Source organism: Cyrtonyx montezumae, unplaced genomic scaffold (genome assembly GCF_038088225.1).
Source record: "Cyrtonyx montezumae isolate F1298 unplaced genomic scaffold, pur_monq_1.0 scaffold_106, whole genome shotgun sequence".
NCBI classification, from domain to species: Eukaryota; Metazoa; Chordata; class Aves; order Galliformes; family Odontophoridae; genus Cyrtonyx; species Cyrtonyx montezumae.
In genome coordinates this window covers 49,211-67,330 of record NW_027071833.1, presented here as the reverse complement: position 1 = coordinate 67,330, position 18,120 = coordinate 49,211, and the positions used below count along the sequence as shown (strand labels likewise).

At 59.9% G+C, this 18,120-nt stretch overlaps 1 protein-coding gene across 1 annotated transcript in view; it reads right to left on the bottom strand.

The window, feature by feature from the left end:
- The window catches only part of OTUD7B (OTU deubiquitinase 7B), a 38,882-nt gene extending 25,397 nt beyond the window's left edge, over window positions 1–13,485 (bottom strand). The window contains exon 1 of the mRNA XM_065729141.1: window positions 13,463–13,485. Within this exon, the coding sequence (XP_065585213.1) occupies window positions 13,463–13,478 (16 nt within the window). The 5' untranslated portion in view covers window positions 13,479–13,485. The remainder of the gene's footprint in view (window positions 1–13,462) is intronic.
- Window positions 13,486–18,120: the final 4,635 nt, after the last annotated feature.

The window sequence follows — 18,120 nt, the reverse complement described above, 5'->3', positions numbered from 1 at the left end:
GCGTGGCCAGCAGGTCGAGGGAGGGGATCCTCCCCCTCTGCTCTGCCCTGGGGAGGCCTCATCTGGAGCACTGTGTGCACTTCTGGGCTCCCCAGTCCAAAACAGACAGGGATCTCTTGGAAAGAGTGCAGCGCAGGGCCACAGAGATGGGGAAGGGCCTGGAGGATCTCCCCTCGAAGAAAGGCGGAGTGAACTGGGTCTGTTCAGCCCTGAGAAAAGAAGAGTGAGAGGGGACCTGATCCAGGGGGAGAAATATCGGAGGGGTGGGAGGCACAGTGGCGAGGCCAGACTCTTTTCAGCAGTGCGTGGGGACAGGACGGGGGGGAACGGACACAGACTGCAGTGCTGTGGGTTTGGGGTCACTTGGGGTCATTTTGGGGGGCACTGCTGCCGTATGGGGCACGAGGGATTGGAATAGGGGATTTTGGGGTCACTTTTTGGGATTTTGGGGCCGTTTTGGAGACCTGTGCGACCTGGTGTAGGGAAGTGCTTTGGCAGGGGGTTGGACTCGCTGATCTCTGGGGGTCCCTTCCAACCCCTGTGGTTCTATGAACTTGGGGAACAGTGAGCGGGGTTTCTCAGTGAAAACTCAGCATCACTGGAGCAGAAGGTAAGTTCCTTCTGGTGAGCTCTGTGCCCAAAAGCCAGAGGCCTTTGGGGAGGCAGAAGAAAAGAGCAGCGGCGCAGCCCACGCCTGCTGACTCGTGGCATTTGCAGCTCTCAGCAAACTCCCTCACACACAAATATGTCAGCGTCTCTGCGAGGCAAAACACAGATGGAAAACTCCAGGTCCGACGGCACAGGAATGAACTGCTGGAGATTTACAACGGGGGTTCAGCCCAAGAGTGCCCCCTCCCCCGGTGCTGACTCCTCTTTATTCCTTTCTTTACAGTGAGCTACCTCCCTTCTGCGCGCTCTGGCATCGCCCTGGCACTGGGCAGGAGCAGACGTGGCTGCACAGGGGGCACAGTGCCGCGTGCTGCCTCCTCCTCCTCTTCCTCCTCCTCCTCCTCTTCCTTCTCCTCCTCCTCCTCCCGCAGCTTCAAAGCTGCTGTAAGGATGGGAAACGCTCGGTGCTCATCCCTCCCGCAGCGCCAGGTAGGAGATGAATCCCAAAGAGATCCGCAACCACAAGTATCACGAAGTGCCAGAACACTGCCCAGAAACGAACAAAGTGTTTCAGGTGCCCCCACACCCCAATCCCCCCAGGAGAGCACACTGAGGCATTTATCACTGACCCCACTAACACAGCTTCCAGGGCTGGACCAAGTCCCTGAGCGAGCTCTTCTGCCGCATTACGAATGAAAACGCGTTAAGGAAAACGTGTTCGGGACTGAAAAACAGTCATCCTATCATCTCTGCACCGCTGAAAGATCTTTGCGGGACACACCGGTGGGAACGAGGCAAATTTAAGCCTGCGTATTCATGCTTCAGTCTCCCCTGGGAACCCCAGCTCTCTGACACCATCCCAGCCCCGCAGGCACCGCGTTTCCTCGGGCACGCAACCAGAACGGCACCAACATTTCGGAAATCACTGATTTCCCCACCAGAGCTACGCGTGGACGTGGGCAAAGCCCCCGAAGTTGGGTGAAGGCACTCCCAAGGAGCGGCCCCAGGCAGCAGGGGCAGCACGCAGCCCACCCCGGCCGTCCCCAGAGCCTCGTGGGAAGGAGGGGGCAAGGAAAGCCCCCCATAATCCAATGCACGAAATACAAATACTGCTGGAGCAGGAGGGGCCGGAATCCCCCACCCCAGTCACGCTCCAGGGAGCTCGTCCTCTCACAGGTTCTTGAGATAAATCCACGTGGGGTTTGTCACATTTCAATGCACAGCTGTTACGGGTTTGAAACGCAGCAGAAAAACCATCGCATTCTCCACGGGTGTGACAGCGCCCGTTGCTTGAAGCCATCCCAGAAACGCCTCACGATCAGCACTCAGCACGGGAATGCTCTTATCCAAACACACATCCTAAGCTGTTCCGGACACGGATCCCAGCACAAGTGCTGCTGTGCGCGCCCCATCTTCCCGCTGCCCATCGTGCCGTGCAAAGCAGCAGCTGAGCTTCGAGCATCCCACCTCCCGCTGCCACCCGCAGGACAGCTTCCCAACTTCCCCGTTTCCACCGGTGAAGAGCCAAAACCAAACTGCCTTCATTTGCAAAGGCTCCGATGAGAACGACTCCCTGCACGCTACAGGAGGAAGGAACCTGGCAGCTGAGGAAGGGGTCAGAGGGGGAGAGGTCCGGATCCCTCCCACGTCCCCCCCTCGCCCCTTTTAGGAGCGCAGTAAGGTCTCTTGGAGCTCAGAAATGCTGACAAAGCGCCCATGGGAAGAAACCACCACCACCAAACCCCCTCGGTTTTCCTGCCAGCACACAGTCCCCCCCTCTACGCCCCTCTGAGCCATTGCCAAATCTCACCCATCCTTCAAAGCTTTTCCTCGTTTAATTTCGTGCTGGGCCGCGGAGCAGAGGGACGCTCAGGTAAGAATTGGGAAGCTGGCGTGTTTTCCTTAATTGCATTTTCAGACACACTACAAAAATAAATAAAAGGAGCGGAGAGCGTGCATCACCGAGCCCTTCAAACCATTCAAACCTTGATCTGGGGGGAAAGGCAGCAGCGTGGGGTCCCATCCTGCGAGAGCAGACCCGGCTCAGCGAGGCTTCGCTTGGGACTCCAAATGAAAACACACTTCTCAGAATTTCAAAACAGCCATCACGTTTAAATACCAGGCAGAACCGCTCCAGCGATCCTCCTGTTGAGATAAGGCCCCATCATCTCCCCAGGATCACTTTTTGGCTACGAGCAGGAGACGTTCTCGCTGCTTTTGGCGCTGACGTCACACCGCAGCCGAACAGGGCGGGATCGGAGCTGGGAGAAAGCGATCGCAGCTGCCAGTCCCCCAGGCACCCCGGGCTGAGTGCTGTCAACAGCTTTCCAGGAGCAAAGCCACGGCCTGGAACACACAGCCCACGGGCCACGAACCCGCGACACCTCGGCAGCACGCGGGGAAGTGGCAGACGTTCACATTTACGACAGTTTATCCGGGGAAAAGCAGCGCGGGGCTCGCGAGGCAGCGTCACGCTCCCCTCTCTGAGCTCCCGGGAACTTCAGGAGCTCCGCTTCTTTACAAAGCCGACATTGGGAACATCACCACCTCACGAGCCGTGCGGCGGCTCCGTGTCGCTCCCGGAACGTTTGAATCAAGGAGGAAACAGCACTGGGAAAGAAGAGCGCCTCGATCACAATGAACCTGAGATCCATCTCTGAATAAGAGCACCGCTGTGCGGAGTACAGCGCACAGTTACTGCACCCGGGCACCCACAGCTCCCAGAAGTGTTGGGAGCGCAGCACCCGGAGCTGCAGGGTGGGCACAGCTGCACCCACCCTTCGGGCTGTGAAGCAGTGAGATGCGGACCCCTGCACACCAACAGCAGGCACTGGGATGCAGCACTTCTGTTTCCTCACATTCTGCCTCCAACGATGGAAGATCCCCCGCGTGGGAATAACCCAGCGGACCTCAGAGCCCTTCTGCCCTCTGGCTCAGGTTCCCAGCCGCTGTCTCCACTGCTTTGCTGGCTTTGCTGCTGCTTTTCAGCTTGCTTCCCCTGGGGGCATTCTGCTGTGATGTCATCTCCTTATCCTTTAAGGATAAGATCATGGGTATTAGAGCACCAGAGAGGAGAGGTCACTGTCACATCGCTGCTCCTACAGACCCAGCCGTGCCCAGAGCCCCGCGCCTGCGCCCGAACACAGCAATGCAAGCTCAGAAGTTATTAATTAGTTACTGAACTCTGTGTGCTTTGTTATTTTTTAATTAGGAATTATTTCACTGTGCTCTAGCACCATCCTCAAAGCTGTGCAAACAGGCTCCGGTCCGGCAGGCACGAAAGCTGCCTTCACTTTTCCTTCTCACTTCATCTCCTTTACATTTTGTCCTCCGTGCGTCCATCTCCGCACACTGCAAAGCCCCGAGCTGGAGGGAGGCTGAGCACCTGGATCCCACACCTGACACGAGGATTATTACACCAGCCTGCTAAGCAGCTGCCCTCCACCACAGAGTGCACAGCATTAAATCCACGGAGGGCTTTCATCCCAGCCGCCCTCCATCACGCACTGCTCTCAGGTTTTTGTGGTATCCCACATCACCACAAGCCCAAAGCATCCCAGCTGGGATGCCCCCTGCCTTTGCTGAGGAAGCTCTGTGTGCTTTGGGGGGAAGCAACCCCTGGGGGAGAACGCACAGGACCAAAGCAAAGCATCGCACAGCAAAGCTCACATCTAAGAACAAAGAGAAGGGGCGAGCCCCGGAAGGCAAAGGTTCCCAAAAAGCCACAGAGGAAAGCAACCTTCACCCCACAGCAGCAGCCGGAGGAGACACCCACGAGGCACACACGCACGGACACACGGGGAACGGTGTCAGTGTTTTCTTGGAGCTGTGTGTGACTCTCCTCCTTTTAGGGGCCACAGTGTCCTCACCTGTTCAGAATTCCTCAAGTTCAATGCTGGGATGCGAAACCCGAGGGGGAATCGGGCTGAGCGCTCCTGATGAGTGCTCATTACAAAGGCCGCATCGGGGCGACCGCTGGCACCGCTCAGATCTCAGGGTGACAGTTCTTCCCAGGATTTGCCAGATACAACAGGGATTGGGGCTCCACGCAGACGACCTTTTCCCCATCCCAAACGCACACAGCCCTCGTGCTCCATTCGTACTTCCCTGGTCCCTCCAAGGGCCATAAAGATAAGAGATTTTGTTCAACATCGTCATCAGTGCCTCGAGGAGGGATGGAGTCCACCCGGAGCAGTTTGCTGATGGTCCGAAGTTGGGAGGATTGGCTGCCACGCCTGAAGGCCGTGCTGCCATCCAGCGAGACCTGGGCAGGATGCAGAGCTGGGCAGGGAGAGACAGGAGGAGCTTTAACAAAAGCAAGTGTAGGGTCGTGCAGCTAGGGAGGAATCACTGCGTGCAGCAGTGCGGGGTGGGGAGGAGTGCTGGAGAGGAGCTCTGCACAGAGGGACCTGTGTGACCTGGTATAGGGAAGTGCTTTGGCAGGGGGTTGGACTTGATGATCTCTGGAGGTCCCTTCCACCCCCTACGATTCTATGAACTCAGCCGTGTGCAGCTCACGTGGATCCCACGTGGCACGCGTTCCCCGAGCTCCCCATCCTCCGTTTCTTCAGAAACAGCTCATGTGCAACAGGAGCTCCGGCAGAACTTCGTCCAACACGCTCAGGTCGCTGCTCCCACCTCCAGCACTGCATCCAGAGGTGGAATAAAAACAGTGAACTTCTGCCACAAGAGAGATGAGGGCGTCCAAGGGCAGACCAGAGATCCTCCACAACGTGCCTTCACCCGGAGGGAAGCTGTCCTCAGCTCTCATCGCTCTTGAGGCTGATGCTCCTCCTCATCACCATCCCGCACCGCTGCGGGATGAGAACGTGGGCACAGGATGATGCTCGTGCAGTCAAACCTCCGGGATCTCAGACTTCTGGAGCAGCCTGGCACGAGGACTTCACACGGGGGCACCTCCAACCATCTCGCTTCCAACCCATCTCCCATGAACAGAAATGACTTTATTAGGAAAAGCAAAAAACAGCTGCCCCTCGGGAACCTCGCACCACCAAGTTGGCTAATGCTTGTCCAGAGCTATAAGCAGCTTAACGTTAACGAGGCACGGGGTTAATTGCTTGTGTCACAGCAGAGCTGTGCAGCTCAGCTACGGGACGGCTCCACGGCCCCACTGCCACCACATCATCCCTGGGAGCCTCAGCAGGGAACAACCCGAGAAACAGCCACAGCACACACACCTCAAGTGTGACCAAGTGCCGGGTGCTGCACTGTGGCCACAATAACCCCATGCAGTGCTATAGGGGCAGAACGGCTTGAAGGATGGAGAGAGGAAAAGGACCTGGGGGTGTTGGCTGATGCTCGGCTCAACGTGAGCAGTGTGCCCAGGTGGCCAAGAAGGCCAACGGCATCCTGGCCTGGATTAGAAACAGTGCAGCCAGCAGGAGCAGGGAGGTGAGCATCCCCTGCACTCAGCTCTGGTACCGCCGCATCTCGAGTACTCTGTTCAGTTTTGGGCCCCTCACTGCCAGAAGGACATGGAGGCCCTGGAGCGTGTTCAGAGAAGGGCAGCAAAACTGGGGAGGGGTCTGGAGCACCATGAGGAGCGGCTGAGGGAGCTGGGATGGGTTGGGGTGGAGAAGAGGAGGCTCAGAGGAGACCTTACTGCACTCTGCCACCTCCTGAGGGGGGGTTGTGGTGAGGAGGGGGTGGGCCTCTTCTCCCTGATAAATAACGACAGGACGAGAGGGGATGGCCACAAGTTGCGCCGGGGAAGATTGAGATGAGATCTGAGGAGGAATTTTGTCTCTGAAGGAGTGGTCAGGCCCTGGGATGGCCTGCCTGGGGAGGGGGTGGGGGCACCATCCCTAGCGCTGCTCAAGGAGCGTTTGGATGAGGTGCTGAGGGATTGGATTGAGCGGTTGGGTAGGGATGGTGACAGGAGGATGTTGGACTGGGTGATCTTGTAGGGCCTTTCCAACCTCATGAACCTATGAACCTCGTGCTCAGGGTTCTGGTTGGGATTTCACACGTTCACCCGCAGAAGAGTGTACCACTCTGACCCAGTGACGTGACCCAACCACGTGTGGGGCCGTGCTGCCACCACCGCAGCCTGAGCCCCTCCGGCTTCTGCTGCCACAGCATACAGAAAGCAACCCAGAGCCGGGACGGCCCGGGCTGAAATCCCCCCAGAGCATCACGAAGGTGTGCCCTCCAAACCGAGGTCGGCAGTGGCTGTCACTGCCCCTGTGCTGCCAGAACACCACCGCTCGGGGTGGGGATCAGAGCTCAGGCCGCTAATTGAGCCCCAATTAACCAGCCACCATCGACAGCACCTGAAGCGGGGAAGCAGCGCTCACAGCAGCTGCTCTCCAGGAGAGGTGCAGAAATAGTGACCTCTGGCACAGGAACAAAGCAGCCATGGGCTGCAAGCAATGCACGCAGGGTGAGCGGCCCCGGCACCGAGCTTCTCCACGTGGGCCCGGGCCTAAACACGACAGGATCGGTCAATCACATCTCTGAAGAGCGTATTTTAGAGGCAAATTAATCCACTTTCGACCGTTTGGGGCTCTGTTTGGCTCTGAGCTCCGCCAGCTCCATGGATCATGGGCAGTTATGGGTTCATCTGTCTCAGAAGAGAAGAACCGCGTTCCCCAGAGCACTCTGTGATGCTCTGTGTTTTTATGTATTTCTGCCCAGAGGGAAAGATAAGAACTGTCTGTGTGCCACGGGGTGCTCTGTGCCCTTGGGAGGGACCCAGCAGCGTCAGGCCTTCGCTTTATCAGACGCTCTTGCTCACTTTATTTGATTCATTAGCTTCGATTCCAATTATATTGTATTATATTGCGTGATTTTGCTTTCTGATATCTTATTTAGTAAATCAGCTTTCCTCCTCAGATCGCTGCCGCTGTTTTGTTCCTGGGCCCATTTCCCTTCTCCCTTTCCCAGGGTGTGGGTCCCCAGCACCAATCATCGTGGCACCAGGCTGAACCATCCCATAAACCACTGCCACTCCTGTATGAGAAAGCCTCTTGTTTTTTGCAAACTACCTCGGAGAGTCCGTACCCACGGATTAATCCCCGTGGTCCCCTCGCCCGCAGCCCAGGGCTGTTCCCATGGCTCTGATGGCACCGAGTTGCACCACTGAACACACAGCAGCTGCTTTATCAGCTCCGTGCAAACACGAGGGGAAAGCACAGGGGACGAACTCACAACTGCACGCTCACAACCTTCCGAGCCACGAGTCCTCCTAGTTCAGCCTGCCTCTGCTATCAGCTTTCTGAAGGCCAACCGCACCCAGACCAGCAGCACGGCATGAATCACGGGTTGGAGGGTCCTCCATTGAGTCCAACCCCCTGCCAAAGCAGTTCCCTACACCAGGTCGCACAGGTCTCCAAAATGGCCCCAAAATCCCAAAAAGTGACCCCAAAATCCCCTATTCCAATCCCACGTGCCCCATACGGCAGCAGTGCCCCCAAAATGACCCCAAAACGACCCCAAACCCACAGCACTGCAGTCTGTGTCCGTTCCCCCCCGTCCTGTCCCCACACACTGCTGAAAAGAGTCTGGCCTCGCCACTGTGCCCCCCACCCCTCCGATATTTCTCCCCCTGGATCAGGTCCCCTCTCACTCTTCTTTTCTCAGGGCTGAACAGACCCAGTTCACTCCGCCTTTCTTCGAGGGGAGATCCTCCAGGCCCTTCCCCATCTCTGTGGCCCTGCGCTGCACTCTTTCCAAGAGATCCCTGTCTGTTTTGGACTGGGGAGCCCAGAACTGCACACAGTGCTCCAGATGAGGCCTCCCCAGGGCAGAGCAGAGCGGGAGGATCCCCTCCCTCGACCTGCTGGCCACGCTGTGTTTCATGCAGCCCAGGATCCCATGGGCCCTCTTGGCCACGAGGGCACGCTGCTCAGGGCCAACCTGTCGCCCCCCAGGACCCCCAGGTCCCTCTGTGCAGAGCTCCTCTCCAGCACTCCTCCCCACCCCGCACTGCTGCACGCAGTGATTCCTCCCTAGCTGCACGACCCTACACTTGCTTTTGTTAAAGCTCCTCCTGTCTCTCCCTGCCCAGCTCTGCATCCTGCCCAGGTCTCGCTGGATGGCAGCACGGCCTTCAGGCGTGGCAGCCAATCCTCCCAACTTCGGACCATCAGCAAACTGCTCCGGGTGGACTCCATCCCTCCTCGAGGCACTGATGACGATGCTGAACAAGACTGGACCCAGCACGGACCCCTGGGGGACACCGCTGGTCACGGGCCTCCAACCGGACTCCACACCCCCAACGACAACCCTCTGCGCTCTGCCACTCAGCCAGCTCTCAACCCACTGCACTTCCAGCACAAAAGCAGACCGAGCAGAAAGAGAAACGACATGCAGCAGTGCCAGAGATGAGCTCACACCCCGACAAACCCGCAACCCCAGCACTGCTCAGAACCTCAGCCCCCTCCAGCACCGCAGCGGGCATGGGGGGCTGCCCAAAGTGTGGCCCCTAAAACTGAAAGCAAAGCAAGGAACAGCAGCCTGCCACTGGGACCCGAGCGTCCCCTGCTCGCTCAGGGCACGACGCAGTAACCGAAGCTGTATTCGCAAACTTTACACTTTCAGCCCGAGGAAAATGTTTCCTCTTTGTGTCAGAAAGCCAACGCGCCTCATCTGCCCTTCACTTCTGAACTCGGGCTGTTAAAGCAACGTCATAAAAGTCAGCAGCGACCGAAGATGGCCACCGCGGTCAGCGTGTCTGAATGCTCCCTCTGCAGAGCACTACTTCCATCTCAAAGCGAATTTGGGTTGGGTTGGGTGGGAGCTCCCCAGCCTCGTTTCTGAGATCTGCTCCTCAAGAGCGAGGAATGCCGACATCACGACGTGCTGCACGGGGACAGCGGGCAGGGAGGGGATGCGTGCCGGGACAGCGGGCAGGGAGGGGATGCGTGCCTCCTAACCAGGAGGGAAATAATTAGCACCAGGGGGAGAACGGGTGGGCTAAGTGGGGCAGGGGACACAGAAGCTGATCCACGAGCCAGGTTCAGACGGCTCGCTGTTTTAATGCAGGAGTAACACCGATGAGAGCCCGGCACACGGTGCTCCCACGACGCTCCAGACTTCAGCGCTTCCCCCGCGGGCTCCAATGCTCTGGGCTGCCCAGCACGGCAGTGCTGTGCTCTGCCCATGGTGTGCAGGGCCCGAGCAGAGCCACGCTTCCAGGGAGGAACGCCGTGGTGTGATTACGCCGTGAGTCACGCGCCGCTCCGAACTATAATAAGCTCAGTCCTCAAACGGCACTTCTTGCTCAGCCACCACACCCATAAAGGCACAGTGAAAGCCGTGCATCCCAAACCACGGCCGGGAGGACTGCACCTACCGCTGCCTCAGACCTTCGTCCTCCCAGGCAGGGAAATGACGTGCGAGAAAAGCGTGGCCATTTTTGCCTCTGCTGAACCCTTCTGAAGCCAGGCCGGGACAGGCAGCGAGGAAGAAGGGTTCTGAGCATCCGTGCAAGGGGTGAAGGCTCAGGCAGCCGGCCCTTCGCTTTCCTCGTGCGAGGTTACTCCCAGGCTCACATCCCAGCGAGCACACGGACCTGGCACACCCATCAGTGCTTCCAGTGCTAAGGAAAACGATGCAGAGCCTTCAAAAGTACCAAAGGTAAAACGATGAGCACTGAATGCTCACGTAAAACACGCCAAGAGTCAGAGAAAAGGCACAGAAGCAAAGCAGCCCGCAGCTCCCCGCGTCCTCCGAGGAGGAGGCAAAGGAGTTTCAGCACAACTCCCAGAAGCCGAGTGGGGAGGGGGACGCACCCTGCTCCCCCAGGGCAGACGTAGGGCTGTGGGACTGCTCCCTGCCCGAACCACAGCAGGCAGATTAAAAGAGACCACACGAAGAAATAAAAAGGAAACGAGGAACAGGAACGAAGCACAGCTCAGCTTCGCCGTTTGTCTCTTCCAGAGCATAGTGGGGAAAAATCATCGAGCACGCTGAACTGCCGGGGAGGAATTCAACTCACAGCACAGGGAAGATGGACCGTGGGACTCAGGGACTTTAAGGGGCTTTCATTTTCTCCTCCAAAGCGCTTGGTTTCCTCTGGGCCGACACCAGCGCAGCGAGTGCCAATCCTTTTGCTCTGAAAGCACGGCGTGCTGAAAAAGAAAAGCCACCACCCCACATCCGAGACATCCTCCAGAGCCGTCCCAAGTCATACGGACACTAAAAAACAAACAAGGAAAACAGGCTCCTGCTCCTGACTACGGCTGCCTGGACAGCCACGCTGCAAAACGCACCGCAGGGCAGCTGCTGCTGCGGCAGGACTCAAGGCGCAGACCCCGAGCGCTGCTTCCCAATGCTCCCAGAGCTGCAGCAAAGCCAGCTCTGAACTTTGGGACCTCTGAACCGAAACTCTGCCACCAAGTGCACGCAGCAGCACCCAGCTCTGGTGCAGAGAGGCCTTCCCCTGCCGTGAAAAAGGCTGACGGTGCAGCCCAAGGCGAGCCAGGCGGGAGCTCGGTGCCCTCAGCAGCCCACGGCCGTGCTGACCGAGCCCTGCTCCTCACTTGCTAAGCTGCATCAGAATAGCTACCAGCAAAATAAGCCACTCACATGGCTGCAAGCGAGAGAAGGAAAGCAAGGCGAGCCTAACCTACACGTTTGCTCTTGAGACGTGGGGGCAGGCCGAGCTCGCGCTGTGGCTGAACCCAGATCCCTCCCTTTGCGAGGACTGAGGATCTCTGGCACGGCCTGTGCTGCTCCAGGACAGCACACTGCTCTGACACGGGGAAAAAAGCCTTCTCAAAGGACGTGCTGTGTGCTCAAGACAGCCAGAGCACGAGGAAAGCGGCAGTCAAGCAGGAGTCGTGCTTTACAAACCTCTGTCGCCCCTTTTTTCATACGCTCAGCTTCTCTTCGGAGAGCTCCACCCTATTTTCAGGCTACAATCACCTGCCTTCCTTTGCTCTAAATACAGCCGTACCAATTTGGGCAGCCAGATTATTCTAAATCCTGGCTTGCAGAGCACGCCTGCAGCAGAGGAACAGAGCTCAAAGCCACGTGGAAGTCAACTTCAAACGTGGACCGTGCAGAGCCGTGACCTCCACAGCACTGCTCTGTACCCATTCCCCTTTCAGGAGGGTTTGAACTTTGTCAGCCCCATCTTTCTGCTTCCAAACAGCCCTCGAAGCAAAGCAAGAGCTCACACCCCAAGCACCCAGCACCAAACACAGGGAAGCGTGGCGAGTCCGGCCCCCGCGCAGCATCCGTCGCACGATGAGCCGCTGTCACTCCCACCCCGTGTCCACCGAACACGCAGCGTGCATCTACACTAAACATGTGGAGAGCCAGCACCTGGAAACCACGGCACGACTATTTCCAGCTCAGGGCCCGGCCCCACAGGCCAAGCACTTTGCTCCCAGGGGCCGCTCCTGGGCACAGCCGCATCCTCCTCCGGCCACGCTCCGTGCCAGCACTGCCCACTTGGAAAGGGCGGCTGCAGCCTGCAGCCACAGCGAGGCACTTTGTGGAGGGACACTCCCTGCCCAGGGCCAACACGGCTCTGCAGTGTGACACTGCGCTGTCACCGCACCGAGCGGTGGGACCACCAGATTTGGGATGCTGCTCAGCAGCCGTCCCCACAAAATGCAGAGTGAAGGCCACCGGCTCCTGAAACAGCTCCCGTACCAGCTCCTCTCCATGCCCCCACTCTCAGTTTCCTTCTTCAGCAGGAAAAGAAGTTCAGGCAAACGCACTGAACATCACTGCTGGCGGTCCTCACTGCACTCACGTTCAGACCGCGCTCTCACATCGCCACATAACTTTCCTCAAGCTCCTTCGGGAGAGCAGCTCTGTCATGCCCACAATTAGAGCTGCGAGGTTTTAACAGCTTCTCCTGAACAAGTGTAAAACCCCAACAAGCTGTTATCACTATGGCACGCCGCCGTTCCAGGGTCAGCGGGGCCAAGTGCTTTGTGAGCCACAGGACAACAAAAAACAGAGCTGAGAGCCCAGAGCCCGGCGCCCGGGGCCCAGAGCCCGGTGTCCTGAGCTCAAATCTGCAGCAGAACGTACACTGATGCCATCGAGCTCAGCCACACCGAGACGGGAACACACGCCGGGGTGAGACAGAAGAAATCCGGTGCTCTCAGCACCCGATGCCACCTCCAGCCACCGTGCTCGGACTTTTCCAGCTCTGTGCCCGAAGCTGGCGGCATCAGCGTTATTTATAATCAGACCCGCGATTCGAGGCCGTGCCGCCCACCCCACGGTGACGGCGCTGCTCGGAGTCCCCGTCCCGTTACCGCTTCTCGCGTGTTGATGCCACGCGGGATCCCCGCGGGTGCCGTCCCCGCCAACCGGCACCGTGCGTTCGCCGGGCAGGAGGCGGCTCCGCTCCCGGGATCCGAGGCTGAGAGCTCCGCTGCCACTTCCACGCTCCCATCCCTGGAGCTCCGTCCCCCACGGAGCTCAGCGCCGGGAGCGGCCGCGGGGAACCGCGGGGCCACGCGTGTTTTCAGGTCAGCAGCGATGAGGCCGCGGGGCGGAGAACGGAGGAAAGCAACAGAGCGCCATTACACGGGACGGGAACGGCACCGCCCGCTCGGCCGCGCTCCGTCCCGGCTCCGTGGGACCGTCCCCCGCCGCCGGGGATCGGGGACGGCGCGCTCACTCCTCCGCTGCGACGGCTCCGGGCTACGAGGCCCCGGCGCACGGCCCCACCCGGGATGACCCCCCCCTCCCCACGGCCCTACACTGCTCGGGGTCGGGGGGATCCCCACGGCGCGGAGAGCGCTCCCCACACCCACACCGCCCTCCCCCCCCTCTTCCGACCCCGAGCCCGCCCCGCAGAGCCCGGCCCGGCCGCGGAGTAAACTTTCCCGAGCGTCGCGGAGCGCGGCCCCGCGGAGGTTACCTGCGAGCGGCTCCATAGTGCCGCGCCGCCGCCGAGGCCGCGCACCCGGAGGGGCGGGAGGGGCCGGGGGGGGGTGAGGGGGAGGGGAGGGGAGCGCGGTGCCGCCGTCGCCGTCGTCGCCGCCGCCGCCCGGAACGCTGCGCCGCCCCCGTTCCCGCCCGGAACGCTTTCGGGGGCGCACGCGGCCGCCCCGCCCCGCTCCGCCGGGCAGCGCCGGACCAATGGGGGCGCGGCTCTACCCCTCCCCCCCCCCACCCCCCCCCCCCCCCCCCATCCCAACCCCCCGCACTGCGCCTGCGCGGGACAGGAGGGGCCGGGGGCGTGGGGGTGTTGTTAGTGGAGTTGTGGTCCACGCGTGGGGTCCGTGCCCCCGAGTGGGACCTGCGGCGCTGTGCGAGGCGCAGCGTGTTCGCGCTCCGTGGGGCCCGGCGGTGTGTGTGGGGTCTGAAGCACAGCATGGGATCTGGACCTTTCCCGTGGGGTCCGCAGCCCTGCGTGGGGGCTGTTCCCCTGCGTGGGGCGCGCGTGGGGCCCGGCTGTCTGTATGGAGCCAGTAGTGCTGCGCGGGGCCGCACAGAGAGTGTATTTCTGTGGGGCTTCTATGGGGCCTATGTATCAGTGTGGGGGCTGTAGCCCTGTGTAGGGCCTCCATGGGGTCTGAATGTCTGAGTGGGGCCTCTGTCTGGCCCACATATCGATGTGGGGCCTGTGCCCCCGCGTGGGGCCTCCATGGGGTCTCTATTTCTGTGTGGGGCTTCTATGGGGCCCGTGTATCAGTGTGGGGGCTGTAGCCCCGTGTAGGGCCTCCATGGGGTCTGTATTCCTATGCAGGACCCATAACCCTGCATGGGGTCTGTACACTCTTCACGGGGTCCCGTATCTCCTGCATGGGACCTATAGCCCCATATGGAGCTGCTGTGGGGCCGGTCCCCCCGGCAGAGCCACCACGTGTGCAGGGAGCAGCGGCTCCTCACCGTTCTGCATCTCACGGCGGTGCCTGCCGCTGCCGGAGCAGCACGCGGCCCCACTGAGCTCCATGGCCCCACTCGTGGGATGTGCCGTGACGATGGGGGACAGCACGGTGCTGAGTGGGGCAGGGCATGGTGCGTGGAAGGCAGCACAGCCCCGCTGCCGTGTTCCCCATGCTGCGGGTGCTCACGGCCGAGGGCAAAGCACGCTGAAATTGTGCCCCGGTGCTGGTGTTCAGAGCCGGGGGGGTGCGACCTCACAAGGACAAAGCAGAGGGTTTGGGGGCACTCGTGCCACGTGCCCCCCCCGGCTCTGCCCACCCTCGGTTCTGCCCTGCAGGACCCCCCGGATGGGAGCTGTGCTGCTCTGGTTCTGCCCTGCAGGACCCCCCGGATGGGAGCTGTGCTGCTCTGGTTCTGCCCTGCAGGACCCCCCAAGTGGGAGCTGTGCTGCTCTGGTTCTGCCCTGCAGGACCCCCCAAGTGGGAGCTGTGCTGCTCTGGTTCTGCCCTGCAGGACCCCCCGGATGGGAGCTGTGCTGCTCGGGTTCGTGTCTCCCCATACACGTTTTCCTGGTGAGGCGCAGTGGAGGTGGGGATGGGCCCCGGGGTGCTTGGTGGGCAGTGGTCGGTGTGTACCCCCACACGGGGCCGTCACGCGCAGCGTTCAGCTGATCCAGCGCTGAATCGCAGCCTTTGTTCTCCACCACCAACCTAGCGCTGTTTACGTCCCCACAGAAGGATTGTTTATCGTGTCGGGCTCGGACAATCCCAGCAGAAAGAACACTCTGTGCCATGGAGTCCCGGCCCCGGGAGCCCTTCTTTCCCCCCTCCGCACTGCAGCGTTTGTTCAAAGCGGAGATCTTTCTGAGTGCCATAATTTCCCGGCCGCGGTGGAGCGGTGAGAAGTCCTGCTGCCTCTGAACCCTCCCGTGCCGATCCCTGTCGGCCGCTTGCAGCAGTGGTGTCCGCTCAGCGAGGCAGAGTTACCTGAAAATAACACCTTTGCTGCCACTTCTAACTCAAACCTTCCAGTTTCCATAGTTGGGATAATTGATTTTGTCGATGACTTTGCCTCTGTAAGTGACACAGAGGAGAGGCACGAGGCCTCCGCAGCGCTCATCAGCAGTGCCGGTGCTGACCCAAACCAGGCGGGGGCACGGCCGCGGAGATGTTGGCCTCCTGGGTCCTGACCCAACTGCAGCCACCGCCAGACAGCCCAAGTCCTGAGGAGAAGCTGGCCTGAAGGAACGCTCAGACTCAGGTGGAGATTCGCACCTGAGCCCGTTTTGCTGACATAGTTTCCCATCGAGCAGCCTTCCCTGAGCCTTCCTGCAGGCAGCTTCTCCGTCGTGCAAGAGACCAAGAAGGCCAACGGCATCCTGGCCTGGATTAGAAACAGTGCAGCCAGCAGGAGCAGGGAGGTGAGCATCCCCTGCACTCAGCTCTCCAGTGCTGCGTTCAGTTTTGGGCCCCTCACTGCCAGAAGGACATGGAGGCCCTGGAGCGTGTTCAGAGAAGGGCAGCAAAACTGGGGAGGGGTCTGGAGCACAATGAGGAGCGGCTGAGGGAGCTGGGATGGGTTGGGGTGGAGAAGAGGAGGCTCAGAGGAGACCTTACTGCACTCTGCCACTTCCTGAAGGGGGGTTGTGGTGAGGAGGGGGTGGGCCTCTTCTCCCTGATAAATAACGACAGGACGAGAGGGGATGGCCACAAGTTGCGCCGGGGAAGATTGAGATGAGATCTGAGGAGGAATTTTGTCTCTGAAGGAGTGGTCAGGCCCTGGGATGGCCTGCCTGGGGAGGGGGTGGGGGCACCATCCCTAGCGCTGCTCAAGGAGCGTTTAGATGAGGTGCTGAGGGATTTGATTTAGTAGTTGGGTAGGGATGGTGATAGGAGGATGTTGGACTGGATGATCTTGTAGCTCCTTTCCAACCTCATGAACCTATGAACCTATAAGAGACGACCCCTCCCAGCAGCAGCGAAGCGGTTCCCCCAGGCCCGTTCCTCTCCTTGTTCTGCAGGGAGCCCGCCCGAGTCCTCCTCCAGGTTAATGGTGCACACGGTCTGCACACACTCCCCAGTCTCCCCAGTTCGCTTCTGCTTTTCTTAAGTGGATGGATATGGATCCTCTTCTCGCTCCTCCCCAGTGCCGTGCCCCCTGCTCCTGGGCAGGATGGAGCAGCTCAGCTCCTCTCCCCTGCAGTGATCCGTTTGCAGAGTGCAGAGGCTGCCGTGCCGTGTCCCGCAGTGACTGCGCAGTGTTGCACTTCCTATTGTGAGCCTGTCTGCCCCACTGCTTTTCTGGTGCTCCTCTTCCAGGCAAGGAACCGTCTGCTCCCAGATGGCGACCCCGAATCCACGCAGTGCTGTGACACTGTCACTGCAATTCGGAGCCTCCTGTGGGGCAGCGCTGTCCCGGGATGCTGCCCCACTCCGTCAGCAGATGCTAAACTTGGAAGTGCAGGGTGCTTCTTAAAGTACATCTGGGCACCTGGCTGGAAAACGGGGCCTGGCTGCAAAATGCAGAGCAGGGAAAGTGCTTTTTGGAGGAGAGAGAACAGGCAGCAGGGGGGAGTGTGCCGAGGTGATTCGATCCCACCACGATCCGATCTGATTTGATCAGTGCAGCGCTCTCAGCGTGGGGCGTAGCGATGAGCGGCGACGAATGCTTCTCCAGCAGTGTGCTACATGACTTGAAGTGACACTACTGCGCTATGAAGTGACACTGCTGCGCTGTCACCCGCACAGCAGCACTGCTCAGAGGGTCCCTGACCCCGAACAGCCCCGAGGGAAATGGGTGTGAGCTCACAGCGTGGCTGCCTCCGTGCCATCCCGCGTCCCTTGGTGCAGCAGCAGCCCCTGGCAGTGCGGGTGTGTACCCCGGGCTGCTAACAGAATACGGATGGTGGCAGCAGGGCAGCTGCCTAAATCTGCTCAGCTTCTGCCCTGCCAGGGTGGCAGGAGCGGCTCAGTGCCACCTCTGGGGACGGACACTGCCGTCCTCTGAAGGACAGCACGGTTCTGCCCGCGCTGTGACTCCGTCACTCTGCAAACTGCGCAGAGCTGAGGAGTCTCGAACGCTGCAGCAGCTCTGGCCTGGCCACTCCAGCCCTCCGGAGCCTGGAGTTCGGAGTTCTGGAGTTCATGGATTTGATTTGGTTTTTTCCCACTTGGATGAGAGCTTTCTCAGAACTTCCTCGCCGGAAATCTCACAGCAGCTCCTGCACGAATTGCTCCTCAGGTGGCAGATGAATAACAGCACTTTGCCTTTCATGGTTCAGAGGGCTTCACGGGCGGTGCTGCATGAGCCCTCCCAGCAGCTCCTGGATCGACTCCGTTCACTTCATAAACGTGGGAGCAGCCCTCAGCCCTTCTAATGGACCCCCAGCATTCCCAGTGCGTCAGCTGCAAGGTTGGTGGGGGGCGGTGGGATTCCCAACCTGCAGCCACAGTGGGATGTGAAAAGTTGTGTGTGTGCAGCCCAGTGCCCACTGCTGCTGTGGGGGTGCAAGGTGTGAGCTGCAGCTCGTGTTATCCTCCTGGAATGGCACGAGGCACCGAGCAGCTCGGCTGAGGAGCTGCTCCCAGCTTCTTTGTGATGGACGTGGAGCCTTCAAGTGGTTGCTTGAGATATTTCAGCTGGATCGTTGTCAGAAATCGTGTGTGGGAGAGGAGAAAGCACAAAACG